General features: G+C 44.0%; 1 protein-coding gene across 2 annotated transcripts in view; it reads right to left on the bottom strand.

The window, feature by feature from the left end:
• Window positions 1-1,956: 1,956 nt before the first annotated feature.
• Window positions 1,957-15,144, bottom strand: part of lamb2 (laminin, beta 2 (laminin S)) — a 46,043-nt gene continuing 32,855 nt past the window's right edge. Inside the window, exons 16-36 of one of the 2 annotated variants that reach the window (XM_010746202.3) lie at window positions 14,838-14,965; window positions 14,610-14,742; window positions 14,306-14,498; window positions 13,875-14,018; window positions 12,851-13,082; window positions 12,498-12,658; window positions 11,418-11,453; window positions 10,058-10,282; window positions 9,745-9,962; window positions 9,545-9,641; window positions 8,574-8,755; window positions 8,288-8,478; window positions 7,947-8,131; window positions 7,547-7,788; window positions 6,479-6,682; window positions 5,711-5,855; window positions 5,407-5,614; window positions 5,183-5,324; window positions 4,914-5,090; window positions 4,632-4,791; window positions 1,957-3,690 (exon numbers count right to left, since the gene is read on the bottom strand). In XM_010746202.3, coding sequence (XP_010744504.3) covers window positions 3,554-3,690; window positions 4,632-4,791; window positions 4,914-5,090; window positions 5,183-5,324; window positions 5,407-5,614; window positions 5,711-5,855; window positions 6,479-6,682; window positions 7,547-7,788; window positions 7,947-8,131; window positions 8,288-8,478; window positions 8,574-8,755; window positions 9,545-9,641; window positions 9,745-9,962; window positions 10,058-10,282; window positions 11,418-11,453; window positions 12,498-12,658; window positions 12,851-13,082; window positions 13,875-14,018; window positions 14,306-14,498; window positions 14,610-14,742; window positions 14,838-14,965 — 3,540 coding nt within the window. In that variant the 3' untranslated portion in view covers window positions 1,957-3,553. The remainder of the gene's footprint in view (window positions 3,691-4,631; window positions 4,792-4,913; window positions 5,091-5,182; window positions 5,325-5,406; window positions 5,615-5,710; window positions 5,856-6,478; window positions 6,683-7,546; window positions 7,789-7,946; window positions 8,132-8,287; window positions 8,479-8,573; window positions 8,756-9,544; window positions 9,642-9,744; window positions 9,963-10,057; window positions 10,283-11,417; window positions 11,454-12,497; window positions 12,659-12,850; window positions 13,083-13,874; window positions 14,019-14,305; window positions 14,499-14,609; window positions 14,743-14,837; window positions 14,966-15,144) is intronic. The other variant, XM_010746203.3, reaches the window with a different exon arrangement.

The raw sequence follows: 15,144 nt of genomic DNA on the forward strand, positions 1-15,144 counted from the left end.
AGCAGAGAAATGAATATGTGGACTTCACACTTTGCACTTTGTTTTGGGAGCTAACCATTCATACACATTCACACACTCGGACGTTCAAACTTTTTAGGAGCAATTTGTGGTTCAGTATCTTAGACTGCACTTTATTGATCCCTTTGGGATGACTCCTTCAAGGAAATTGAATTTCCAGTAGTATACAGACACTTGTATACAAAATAAAGAAGGTATGAAAAAGATACAACATAAAATAAACGATAGACTCTGAGCTAAATATGTAAAGTAACCAGCAGACAGTAAACAATCAACTCTTAACACTAAGCAACACTAACTAAATATATAAAGTACAATTCAAATAAAATAGGATCAGATAAAATCAATGTAAAGAACAGTATGGAGGATGATGAATATAGATAAATATAGAGGACTGTGTATGGCATGTGTTATTGTACAGTGGATACATGAGCAGTTATGTAGTACGATTGACTTAAATTAGCAGTTAATTAAACTATTGCACTTAAACGATTGATGAGGTTATTGCACAAAGAAAGAAAGAAGAAGAGTGTCCAGATTATTTCACAGTGAGTAACTACCACTCCTCCCTTTCTGTCCTCTTTACTCCCCCCTAGTGAGGAGTTGTAGAGCCTGATGGCATGAGGGACAAAGGAGTTCTTGAATCTGTTTGTCCTACACTAAACAGGCTCCTCTGGTTGCAGATGACGTGTGCAGGGGGTGGCTGGCATTGTCAATAATGTCCAGCAGTTTGTCCAGTGTCCTCCTCTCTGCCACCGTCACCAGTGAGTCCAGTTTCAGGCAGACAACAAAGCCGGCCCACCTGATCAGTTTTGTCTGGAAGTGTCCTTCTTAGATGTGCTGCCCACCCAGCATCTTGCCCAGGGACTACACTACGCCAACACTAACATGACCACCACATGCATTGTCCCTGCTTACAGCCCCTACTGGCCAGTTAGGAGGTGTCAGCAGTCAATGGTTGTATAACACACAGCAGTCAATAAAATAGATTTTTCAAACATTGTGAAACACTGCAATCACGACAGGTCCTTGAGCATACACACACAAAAAAAATCTTAGGTCGACGGGTCGATGAGAGACTAGCTGTGGACAGATACACACTGACAACCAAACACAGGATCCCTTCCAGGATCTCATAAATGTCTTATTTGGATGATCACAAACTGACACACACACAGTAAATCCAGGTTCTCTGATTCTTGGAGCTCTGGCCAGTGTGGCCTGGTCTAACTTCTGCTCCAGCTGAAGACCATCCCAGATTCTCCACAGTCAACGTTCAATGGCGCGCGCGTGTCAGCTCTTTATATGGGCCTATATTCCCACAGACATCTCTGTCAGCAGGGGGCTGACAGGGACATGGCCATAATACATAGAGCCTGACTATTTTTAGCCAGATGCCTTGTCCCAAATGGCACCCTGAGGCCTGTGTCATCCCCCGAGTCTTCACTAAAATGACGTCGACGGTGATGGTGCAGGTCTATGATCATCACCCTAATAACAGAGGTGTAGAAATGAAGATATCATTCTGAAATTACAAGTGAAATTTGCAAAAATCATCACAACAATGATTTATTTAAAAGGACAACAGTAATGTTTAGGTATAACCTCTACAGCTAAACAACTATTACAAGTAAAATGTCTTCACTCTATTGTCGCTCCTTCACTTCTGCTTTCTTTCGGAATCGCTCTGTGTCTGAGGAGCTGCTGTGGGCTGAGCCCTGTAAAGATGCACACTTTGTCAAAGGACACATCATGGACTCATGGGACCACTCAATAGCGCCCTTACAGAACACAAAAATAGCAGCGGGACATCTTACACCCGTGCAGATCCTGGCAGCAGGCCACAATACAGCAAGCTTTAAAAAACAGGCCAGCGTCGAGCATGGAGGATTTTTGATGATGATCAGGGTATATGATCTAATTTCTGAGGACACAGAGAAGTGTTAAGTTATCCAACCTTTATTCACAAAACTATACACAGTTTACAAAGCTTCTTTTGGTGTTCTTATTTTGGTAATCACTTATCAAAATCATGTGGCTGCCAGTGGATGTGTGATCTGAGGGAAATGTGTGTATAAAGATGATTTATTTTTGGTTTATGTTCCATAAAACAAACAAATTGTCATGCAAATAGTATGTTAGTGAAGGTCCAGAACACTGGCATGATATAAGGCACAAGGCTGTAGAATACTGGGTCAGTTCAGCGAGATCTGCAGATCCGGTCACAGACACATTTGATAAACAAACATTCACAATCTGTGCAAAAACGACTAAAAGAATAACAAACGTAGCAAAAAACATTTTGGGAATTATTTGTATTCTTGCTGAGAGATAGATGAGAAGATCAACACCACTCCTGCCTGTCCGCCTACATACAAAGAATGTTTAAATATGGTATAAATATGTTGTAGGGAGTTATGTGCCAGACTAAATAAAACATTCATAGCTGTAATCATAAAGACCTCATCAGCTGACCTACACATATCATGGAAAAAACAGCAGATTCTCTCTATTTTTCAGTGGAGTTCATGTCTTTCCTTTTAGTTCCCAGCTTGGCATCAATCATTTCATCTAACTCTCTGTAAGAGAGCCTCTTTCTCAACGGGTCTAACTACTCCTGTATGATTGTCCTGAGGGTGGTGCCACAGGGAACGGGGTTTATCCTCCGCCAGGCTCAGCTCTTCTTGTTTCATCATTCCTGTGTGGTGTTAGTGTGCAGCCATCCTCCTACACCAGGTAGAGGGGCTTCTCCGGCTGGTTGCGTCTACTCACTTATCATTGTCAAACAATTTATGTCATCCTCAAAATTGTCATATCGTTTGCTTCCTTATTCCTGGCACCACAATTTTTATTTTGAAAATCTTCCTCTCGTTCTAATGACAAAGTATGGCTTGCTTGATAATAAGCTAAAGCAATTAAAGCTGCTACATCATCAATTAAAGCTTGAAGCACAGTTAAGTTTGAACAGATAATATGAAAAATGTGTTTCAGGCTGCAGTCCACTGCAGTGTAAATGAAGTCCTCTTGTGATGAGCACAGCTCAGAATATACTTCCAGTAGTAACAGACTTCATAGAAAACCATATCGACCTGCTGATTAGGCAACAGTCACTCTAAGAAAGTAAAAAATCAATAAATGCTTAAACTACTGATTTTTTTTTCAGCGCCATTAATCTGTGCTTGATTGACTTTTCTAAAATATTTCCACTTCATGTTCATAACACAGATTTAAACACAGATCATCTCCAGATTGTTTTAAAAATGAAAAACAAAAATATTGTAGACAAATAAATGAAAATAAAAATATGTGACAAGCTTTACATGTTCAGTCGTGGGTATATACTGTATATGTAAATATGATAGCAACTGTTTTAAATACTTACATAAATGACAGTTTGCACACAAAATACACAAATTCACCTGCGGACTGATAAAATAACCACACACAGTCTTTAAAGTCTGTTGTGCAGTCTGGAGCAAATGTCAGAATAACACGATGATGGACCTGTTTTCTTATGACGTCACAGACAAGGGGGTTACTGGCATGTGTTGTAGATCTGGATCTGTTTGTTGATGTCATTGAGGATGGCTTTCATCTTGTCCTCCAGGCCGTCCAGCTGACGAGCTTTCCCCTCCAACTTCCTCTGGTTCTCCTCGTAGTTTTTCTCCAGCTCTGTGGGAAGCAGTGTACGGTTACAAACACCAGGTATTTAGCAGATTCTGCCGATTCTGATGCAGATGATCACGGATTTCTCTTAAACAGACTGAGAGGACACACGGGCTGGTCTCAAACTGTTTGGAACTGGCCTCCTCTCAATACATGTCACACTTTTTTATGTGTTTTGTATATGTACACTTGAACTTGCTAAGGAGAGATGAGAAGATCAATACCACACTTAGTTGTGTCAGTGCTTGGCTTAGTTTAGCATAAAAACTGGAAACCTTAAAGGGCTCTAAGCCAAATTAATGAACACCATATTTCTTTTTTCTTCCTGGAGTCTCTCGACAACAACAACACGAGCTAGCTCCTTCCAACTGTTTTCTCAGTGTGTTTATTAACTCGTTATGAAGCCCTTCCTGGTCTTGAACCACCTTATTTGTCATGCTTGCAATGTATGAACCAGTAACACTAGGCCAGTACCTTATGAGAATGGAATTCATGGGTGTATTCCCTCATAACTAGTGTATCTTTATGCTCTTCTATCTATGCTGACTTTATTGTTCCCCTTTTATGTTTATGCATAAGTTTTCTTTGCATTACTTTCCATGTGTAGTGTGTTTGATCAGTGTGTCAGTCACCTGTAAACCTAAACAAATACAGTCTGAATGATTCATTCTGGAGCCGGGACTTGAAACTATAGCTTGAGGATCCAGTTCGCAGGTGACATTCTGTCACCATCTTCTCCAGCAGAGATGTCCATGTTATGTTAATAGCTTATGTCAATATCAATGGTGAAAGATTCATTTACATAAATCTGTAGCTCTCCACATGTTGCAACAACTGTGTCATTTCAAATTATAACCTCATTCTTTTCTTCCCCCAAATAATTACAAACGCACAATCTCGGTCTTTTTCTTCATCTACACACACACACACACACACACATTAATCACCTGCTAGTCTCTGGAGTTTGTTCTGGGCATCTCTCAGTAGTTCTTTAGCTTCATCTCTGAGGCTCTCTGCCCTCTTCTTGGCGTCCTTCACAGCCTTGGCCTTTGTGTCAACCCGCTGCTGCACCTCATGGTATTTGTCTGTCAGCTGGCCGTCTAGAATCTGATCATCAAGACAGGAGAGAGGTGTTTTACTATGACAGCTGTGTACGCTTTAAAGGGGGAAAAATGTGCCTCACACACACACACACACACACAGACACACACACACACACACACACATACCTGCTTGGCTTCGTTGGCCTTGTCTCGTGCCATGGTGGCTGTCTCCTCGGCTCGGGCTGCTGCCATGCTGTTGTTGGCGCGTTTGGTCTTCAGGGCGTTGATCTCACGTCCCAGTGTGCCCAGCCGGTCCATGGCGTCATTCAGGTCCTTCTCACTGTTGGATGTCTCTGACTCAATCTGAGGAGAGCAGCAGAGTAAAAGTCAAATAAAGTATAGGGGCATTAAAATTGGACTTATTGCACACTTAGCTGAATGTTTGGGTTGGTTACCTGTGCCAGTCGGGCCTCGGTGTCCCCAATATCAGCTTTGGCTTTTGCTATGGCTTTCTCCGCTGATGTCTGAGCATTCTTAGCGTCCACCAGGGCCTGTTGCACAGTCTCTGCTGTAGTCTTTACCCCCTCAGAGCGATGCCTTAACAACAACACAGGCTTACTGACGCTGAATGCTTTTAGAAAGAATGAATACAAATTCTATACCAATATTTTGACTCTACCTTGCCCTCTTGGCGTCCAGCAGTAGCTGTTCTGCCCTGCGGACGTCATCCTGCGTCTGCTCCAGGATGGCGTCCACATTCGAGAGGCTGCGGACCCGATCCTTGATTTCATCTGCGAGGTGTCTGATCTGGAGGGGTGAGGCAGGGATGGAGAGCTCCAACACTCGGTTCGCCACTGCCTCAATGCTGTCCGGGTCCGCACCCTCCTCTGGGAGAAAGACATGACGAGAGGCAGGAGGTGAGGAGGAGGGTTGATTAACATGACTATTCTAATGTGGATCACGTGTAAACACAGCAGACTCACGAGTGAGGAAATCTCTGATCTGTTTGATGAGGTCTCTCAGGTCATTGTTGGAGCGCTCCACTTTGTTCTTGGTGGCGGTGGCTTTGTCCAGAGCAGCCTGGGCTTTACCCTTGGCCTCCTCTGCCTTGCTCTTGGCCTCTGCCACCTGAGGAAAAAGCAGAAAAGCTTACAGAGGACGTAAAAGGCTGATATAAACAAATTATTCAGCACCGCTGCTGTCTTCACTACTTTTTACACGAATCGCAAGTCTTCCACTTCAGCATTTTTTATTGTGCACACTTTCACTCAAATCCTGGTCCCAGAATGCAGCTGGGCTGCTTATTTAAAAACACACAGGCTGAATGTCATCTTAGTACTGTCTAGTTTAAGTTCACTGCACTTCTGAGAGATCCAGCCTGTGATGGACTGTGAGGGGACGCTGCCTCAAAATCAAAGGATGAGAATTAGTGCAAAACTATGTTATTATAAACTTCCACAGTGGAAAAAAAAAACAAATTAAAAGAGAGCTGCAAAGGATTCCACTTAATCCGGATTAAGGAGGGAACATATAATACACGCAATAAGATTCAGACAGAAATTCCGGCTGCATTCCATTCTGGTCTAAGTGGACAAAAAGCCTCTGCAAAGATTTTCTCCCTGAATTGGTGCAAAGAGGCAGCTCTAAAAATATGCTGACCCAAAAACCAACACATCACTGACTCCCCTAACTTAACACATGTGCTGCTATAGTTTGGAAACAGTATCTACGCTCCTCATACTCCTCCACACCTTGGTAAAGAGTCCCTCCACCTCTCCCATAGCTTTGTTCAGCTCCTTCTCTGCGTGCTTGGCTCTTTCCAGAGCATTGTCAGCTACAGCCACGGCGCCGTTACAGTTTAGGCCTCCACAGTGACGGTTCCCTTCATCGTCACGGCAACCCGCACCCCCGCAAGGACTTTCCCCACAGGGAGCATCACCCGGGGCGCCGCAGACCTGTTGGGACGAGAGAACATGGACTTGTATTTGTGTGGAAACTTTCAAGTGTTTGTCTAGGACAGAGACGTGTCACTCTTCTATTGTCTTACACAGCCAAAACACAGTACGTACACACGTGTTCAGCACTGAGTTAAGACCAGCCAATGATTTGTTCTGGTCTGTTTTAGTATGTAAATAAAGATTACCGCATAGAAATTAAATATTACTGTTAATATAACTGGAAAAATAAAGCAAGAGTGTGATCAAGTTGAGGCTGAAAAAAGGCTGAAGCTAAAACTACTATTAAAGCTGATTTACTCAGCTGCCACCTGTAAAAAAAAAACAAGACAGAATGAAGCAGTATATCATTTCATTTCTGATTTCATGATGGGAAGCTAAGTTCATGTTATTCAGTGCAGTTTATTAAATTTAAATGTATTTGGAGTGTGTTTGGAGATGACTTAAAGGTCCAGAGTGTAAGATTAAACTATGGTTTCTGCGATGTGAAAAACATGAGAGGCCCCATCTGGAGCCAGGGTTTGGTTTGTCCATGTTGATCCACCATATTCCAAACATGATGGATCAACATGGTGGATTCTCATAAAAACATAATCATTCTTATTTTAAGCTGATTATTCACTAATTATGAATTGTTATAAATATAAATATACTCCATTTCTGCCACATTGTACAAATAGAGCCCCCTAAATTTGACACACTGGACCTTTAGTTATTGATTTCAGTGTATATATAGGAGACAGACAAACAAGCAAAATAGAGATGTATTTAATCCATGAAATATGGACCATAAATACAAAAAAATAAAGTTTTGGTGTGTCTGTATACATGAATGCTCTTAAACAATGAAGCGAGTGATCAAACCTTCTCATTGATCTTCTTCATGTCCAGGCCCTGCACTCTGACGTTGAGGTCTCCAAGCGTGCGCTTGTTGGCAGCATTTTTGCGGTTGAAATCGTCCTTCTTGGTGGTGATGAGGCGCTCGGTACGGCGGCGAGTGTCTGCGGATTGGCTGACTGTGCTGGGCCTGGTGGTTGTTGATTCGTTGGCACGCCGTTCCGCGTCGCGAGACTTGTTGTAGGAGCTGCGGATGCTGTCGTAGGCACCTAGAGGACAGAGGAGGAAGAAAAGTTTTACACGAACCACATTTCCGATTAATCAAACTGACGATGGAGTAAGACTGTGGAAAGTTTACAGCAGCAGGAATTTTGTGGTAAGAGTGTGAATGCTTTAATAATGATGATCTATCCTCCCTCTCTCTCACCGAGGAAGTTGGAGTTTTTTAGGACATCCAGTTGGTGGTGTAGCTGCTCTGAAGTCAGGTTTAGTTCTTTAGCCTCTCTCTCCAGAGCACTCAGCTCCTTGCTCGCCTCAGAGTTGCTGTCCTGGACGATGGTTAGGTCTCCTTCCAGGCGGTTTAGAGTGTCTGTGGTCTCACTGATCTGAGCTCTGCAGGGAAAGGCAAGCGGTCGTTGGGGGATGTAAAGTATAATCCTGATATGATTTCAAATGTTTCTTTGGGCAATCAAGTCTCATGATTTTCATACTAATACCTCATGTGACATAAAACTGACTTTGGATGGAAGCAGTGAAATGAAACTGTACCTAAGATCTTCAATGAGCTCCATGAGGGTAGCGACAGCTGCAGCAGTGGCATTGCGTGCGTTCACAATGCCCTGAGCTTGTGCTAGTTTCTCCTCCAGGGCTCTGAAGGCCTTCTCATAGGCCCCAGTAAGCCCAGTGGTCTGAATCTCATGGGCACGCTCTGCCAGAGTCTTAGTGCGCACTGCCAGGTCCTATGATGACACAAAGTTATGAAGAGCAAAGATATGGTTAACTCCTAATCAATAGGACGTAGGTTAAACAGCTCCTCTTATCCATGAAACTGCACCTGCACGATACGATCCCAGTCCCCGAAACACTGATGACAGGGCTGACAGTTTGGGAACTGGCCAGAGAAGCCTCTGGCACACTGGTCACAGCGGACACCTGACACCCCCTGCTGGCAGACACAGTGGCCGGTCACCCGGTTGCACTGCGAGCTCTCAATGCCGCGCCAGTCGCAGTCACAAGCTGGAGGGAGAGAGAGGAGGAGGGAGTGTGAACATTTTAATGAGAAAATATTGTTTGTTTACATTTATGTTTCTGTGTTGCAAAAGGCGGCTGCTGTCATGTTCCTGTTCTGGAAAATTGTTTTCGAAACATACAGACTGGATTAAAATGCATTTTGTAACAAAGTTTTCCAGCCAGCCTAAATTCAATATTCATGTGGTCACATTAGGTTTCTGTGTACTGCTGTAGCATCACTGTCTAAACTCATGTAACAGCAACTAAAGCATTGTAGCAGACAAGTTATCACTATCAAAGTTACCCTGCTAATGCTACCTATATGCCTACCTATGTTTATTTTGATGTTATGAGGATTAAAAACATTAACGTTATTTTTGTCCATGATTTTTGCAGTGTGATGTTGTGATGGCCTGATCTGTGGAGATGCAGGCGTGGTGGATGAGTTGTGTCCTTGAAGGTACCATGAGGCACCTGGACCGAGCGCTCCTCCAGGACAAAACCTCTAGACCAGCTTTCTCACCTAGACTCGACTTGCAACACCTTCATCTACACCAGTGTTACTAACACACTCCATATCTAGTCATGTCTTTAGTTATTTTATATTACGGCAATAAACATTCATTTACATTGTAAATTATAATTATAATGTGTCATGGCCTTGGAGCCGGATTAGATAACGTATGTCTACTGTGTAACCTAAGTCTCTTGTCTGAGCAGCCCAAAGATCACTTCACTTTCGCCTGGTGTCTTCATGTTCAAGACAACTACACCGTTTCCTGAGAGCATTCTGACCTCTGCACTGTGTCTGCGGGTCGCCCCAGTAGTTCTCCTGACAGTCTGTGCAGGTCTTCCCTCCAAAGCCGTCACGACATTGACACTGCCCAGTGAACTGAGCACCACAGAGAGAGACACCATTAGTTTAGTGTCTGTCAGCGTGAAGGAATGCAGTCATATTTACAGTTACAGATGTGCTCGGGTCAAGCGTTCTCTACCTCATTGCACGAGGAGGTGACTGAGTTGTTGGGATCACAGCCACAGGACTCGCAGCCTCTCCCGCTGGCCAGGTTCCAGTGGTTGGGTGCGCAGTGGTCACATGTCAGGCCGATGACATTTGGTAGACACTGGCACTGCCCTGTGGTACGCTGGCACACACAGTCCTCACGCTCCATACACTGGCTGCGTTCGGTACCCAGGAAGTTACAAATGCACTCTGAAGGGCAAAGAGGTAAAAATGTATGCCATAACGATGAGACCTGAAACGACATTAACGTGCAATCCATTTTTTTCAGTGAACATGTCACTCACTCCTGCAGTTGCGCCGGGAAGCGTCCCCGAAGTAGCCGCTCTTGCAGATGCCACAGTTTGGTCCCTCGGTGTTGTAAAGACATTTCCTGCACTCCCCGGTTTGTCTGTCACACGCGCCCATGTCTGACATGTCTATGTTGTTGTTGCACTGGCACGGCTGGCAGCGTCCTCCGGGCTGAGAGGGGTTTCCATAATAACCCGGAGCGCATTCCTCACACCGAGCACCTGAAGAGGGAGAAAAAGCGAAAAGGGGAAAGAGAACGAGAGTTACACTGAGAAAAAAGAGAGAAGGGACGAGATGTGATACCAAAATATTTTTGCAATGAGAATGGGTGAGGTGCTCTGCAGGATTTTCCAAGCTGTTTTTAGGGCGTATGATACAGCACGAAGCAGGAAACTTGTGAATTCACAGCAGGTGATCTTTTTTGAAGTAATGAGAACTGGATTCTGCCAAGTCTTAGACTGGAACTAAAGTGTGTTCAGTGCATATGCCCACTGAAAGAAACATGTTAGTGGAACATTATTATATTAATACAGTCACCAGTTTTAGATACTCGGCACTAGTTAAACGTGTTCACTCTTCAGTCAGTTGTACAACACATTATCATACTTGTTGTTTCTGTTTCCCCTCACTGTTGCATCTCGTTTGCTGTCCCTTTAACTCACACTGAAAGAAGAAATACTTGGCATATTTGAGTCTAGCAGGAAAAGGAAATTAGGGAAAGAAAGATATGGGAATACGGGGAAAGTTAAAGAGTGGTGTTTAAGTGCAGAGATGATTAGATGAGAGAGAAAGAAAAATAGACAAAGTTGGATGAAGGTCAAGAAACAAAGAGAGCGGGAAAGAAGTGTAATCAGCTGCAGTTTCTTTGAGTTTTTCATTCTACCTCTCTCTTCCTGCACTTTTCAAAGTCAGTACTCTGCATTGTGCTTCATCATTGGATTTATCCAGGCTGTGTGGCTTCATTGTTCTGTCGGTACAGCTCTTTTTCTCTGGGAACTGACTGTTCAACCACATCACATGTGAATGAATATTCACAGAGTTTTGAGTGGGACTTTTTTGACACAATCAAAATAATGATTCTGGAAACATTTACACAGACATCAAGTCTTGTTTTGACCACTTACAATGCACTTCTTATGTATTTTAGGCATTACTTGTCCAATATAGCAGTCACAGAAAATCTGGAAGGCTTTAACATTATTCAGGTCTCACACATGGACAGGAGTGCACTGTGGCACAGCACCGCTGATGGGAGGGGTGCTGAAGCCATGCATGGATAGGTATGGTCAAGTGGAGGGTTGGTGGAAAAAGAGGCGGAGGATGGGGATGGGACGGAGGTCAACCATAATTACTCACGCTGAAAAATGGTCGCCCCGGAGCGTTTAACAATCCCTGTGCCAGTAATCCAGAGGAGGGAGGAAATGACACAAGTTACCAGTCGCCAGAGCCCGCATCATCAAACATCATCCTTACCTCCTTCAGTTATTTCCTTTGTCTTGTCACATGAGGTAGAAAACTGGAAGTTTATTTACTTATTTACTGGAAGAACTGCACTAGAGGAGCTTAGCTGACCAAAACATAGAACAATGTGTTAGTGAAGATGGACTCTGATGTTAAGGATGGATGTTTGTCATCCCCAGAGGATGATCCCTTGTGATTTTGATGACCTCATGATCTTACCTCTGTCACCACAATGACAACATGCTAATGTTTAGCATGCTAACATATGTTAATTAGCAGCAAAATCAAAGTATAGCTGAGGCTGATGGGATTGTTTTTTTCTAGTATTAGCCAGATGGTCCGGTCATCGAGACATTCATGGTCCCCAGAGGATGACGTCCCCTTTGACCTTATTCATTCATGTCCCCTTCAGAATGCATTGTGATAACTTTGGTGATGTTCATCTAGTGCCATCGTTAGATCAAAATGTGATGCTAACTTGATAAACTCTACGTTATACCTGCTAAACTACATCCTCACGAAGGCGCTAGTGTGGCTGTAGGCTTGTTTGAGGTTCATCACAGTCACTGAGGTTATTTGTGCTGTAGCTTCAGCTGAAAACAAAACTTCAGTTTGCTGTATAACAGACTATCGATGCAGTGAGTTGAAATGTCACTGTCTAGTTTCTAAAATGACTAAATAAATATGACTCATGGTGTTTTGTAGTTTTAAAGATCAAACACTGAACCAAAGTGCATTAAGAACATTTTGGTGTGAGATGTATCCACAATGTCACAGGTTCTACAGAAAATAAATCAGCCTCTTTAGTTACAATATGTTTCTATGTGAATTTCATTGTTACCACACACACACACACACACACATGGACACATCAGCATCACTTTCGGAGGATGAAGGGCAGAAAGCGAGGACTGATGGCAGAGGAAGGACAAAAGAAGACGTATCGACAGAGCAGGAGGATCATCTCAGGTTTACCTGTGTAACCCTGGTTACAGTTGCAGACAATTTGTCTGTTACGGTTGTCCTGGTAACAAGAAGCAGCAAAGTGGCGTCCACTGTTGGGACCGTCTGGACACGGGCATGGACGACACTGACCACTGCCCAAAACTGGGTTACCATAGTAACCATTGGCACACCTACAGAAGGGATGAAGAGTGGGAAACATGCGAGCAGAGTGTGTTAAGTCAAAGAATGTTGAATCATAACTAACCAATATGGTTTGCAACATCAACGTGGAAGTCTATATACAGTATATCAGAAATGTTTTTTTTTTTCATCACATCTCTGTGATAGTTCCTGTTTAATCTGATCTGAAACAGCTTGGTCACCTGTCACACTTGTCTCCTCCCGTGTTGTCCCTGCAGCCGATGCAGGCTCCTGTCCTCTGGTCGCACTCGTCGGCGTGCCCGTTGCACTGACAGGGTCGACAGCTGGGGAAGCCCCAGTGACCCGCCTGGCATCTGTCGCAGTGCTGACCGAACGCTCCCGGACGACACTGGCACTGACCCGTGAACTTATCACAGAGTCGAGTGACGGAGCCTTCCAAGCTGCAACCGCAGGCTGGGCAGAGAGAGGAGACGGAAGGAGGAGGGCATGATAGGAGGAAGTGAAGTGGAAAGAAGAAGGGATCAAAGACAGAAATAAAAAAGTGGGATGGGGAATAAATCATTTCAGTTGAGAGCCTTTAGATTGACTGTGTACTGAGAGACAGTAGAGGGCGCCAGCAGCACAGCATATAACTTATCAACGGTCCAGTGTGTAAGATTAAGTGGCATCTAGCAGTGAACCTACAGATTGTAACCAACTGAACACCCCTCAACTCACCCACAACTCTTTCTGAGCTAGTGGGAGAACCTAAAGTGGGTATGAAACACGTGAAAGGCCCAATCTAGAGCTTGTGTTTGGTTTGTCTGTTCTGGGCCACTGTAGAAACACGGCAGACTCTGTTGAAGAGGACCTGCTTCATCTGGAGGCTATTTCTAAGGTAACACAAACATAATTCTTATTTTCAGGTGATTATACACAAATCAAAACATACTCATGACTAGTATATTCCATATTTAGCCAATACATTTCCCTAAAAAACAAACTGGACATTGAAAGGACAAAAGTAAAGCTGAGTGCCAATATTGTCAGAAGTGTGTGAGCGCGAGACATTCCATCAAGTTTTCCACTCAAACTGCTTCATTAGCTGTTGTACCTAAACAAAAGCCTCACTGTGCTTTTCAGGGAAATTAGATTAGGGGTATAAAAATATAGAACAATTTTGTTATGTTACATCATATCCTCCATAAACAGGTCTGGATATCAAGGGAAAAAATCATTTTCAAGGCGTTTCTCAGACTTTCTCACCTATGCACCCTGAGGGTCCGAAGCCATAAGTTCCTGGAGCACACTGATCACAGCGTCGACCAATCACATTGGGCCTGCAGCGGCACTGGCCCCCACGGACATCACACATGGAGCTAACGGACCCCTGAAGGTCGCAATTACAGGCTGGAAAAAGACAGAGAGGTGTGGGCATGAAGTTACCGAACATATCCTGCACACTGAATTCTGGGAAACAAGAGGACGAAACTGATGTTCCTCTTGGCTGATGACTGAACATATTTTAATGATTCATTATTATATTCATTATTAGAAGTCTCCAGTGTATATTGCATAAAGTTAGAGCTTTGTTTCACAGGAGGTCAGAGGTCAAGCTAAAGTCATGTAACCCTGCAGCCCACTACACTGTAAACATCATAACTGTCGAGGCAAATTCATTTTCTTTCTTCACTCACGCAGAGCCCCGTCATTTATGATGGCCGACATGCTGGTGATTAGCTTAGCACAGGTGTCGCTCATCAGCGGGCGGGTCACACTCTTCGCCCCCTCATGGCAGCGATATCGCTCGTAGGTCTGCTTCCTGTTGTTGGAGGCTGGATCCCCTGCATTAAACATCTCCATGGAGGTATAGCGTGGCATCAAGGTGATCTGGACATGAACACAGATTTATCAAAAGAGAGAGAGGGAGGGATGAGAACTATACATTTTTCACGTGTCTGATGATTATTTTAGAGGACTGGACAAAGAAATGTATCTCACAGAGTCCACAAGCACGACAGCGTTGGCCGCTCCGTTGAGGATACTGTTGGCGTCCTGATAGCGCCTGAACTCAAAGCGGACGGTGTATGTCACACCTCTCTCCAGACACACAGCATGAGGAGGGACCACAAACCTGGAGCAAATGCAAACACACAGACATTCAGCGACTGTGTGTGTGTGTGTGTGTGTGTGTGTGTGTGTGTGTGTGTGCATGTTTGAGCTGCAGACCTGGCCCCAGCAGGCATGGACACTGTGAGTCTGTCATCATCCGGGATGGTGTTTCCGCAGGGGCTGCTGGTAGGAATCGGACCCGGACGGACCACTGTTATTCGCACCTCCTCCCAGTCCCGGGGCATCTGGGTAGAAACAGTGTCATGCAGTTAATATTCACACAAAAGAAAAGTGACGAAATATGAGAGCATGAAGATGGAAGGAGGTAGTAATACATGATTTATACGCAAAGAGCTCAAACACGCAAAACCACCAGCATGCTCCTTTATGTGAACAGCCAGTGGAGCCTTATTAACAGTATTTA

This window comes from Larimichthys crocea, chromosome XV (assembly GCF_000972845.2).
Source record: "Larimichthys crocea isolate SSNF chromosome XV, L_crocea_2.0, whole genome shotgun sequence".
Classification (NCBI taxonomy): domain Eukaryota; kingdom Metazoa; phylum Chordata; class Actinopteri; family Sciaenidae; genus Larimichthys; species Larimichthys crocea.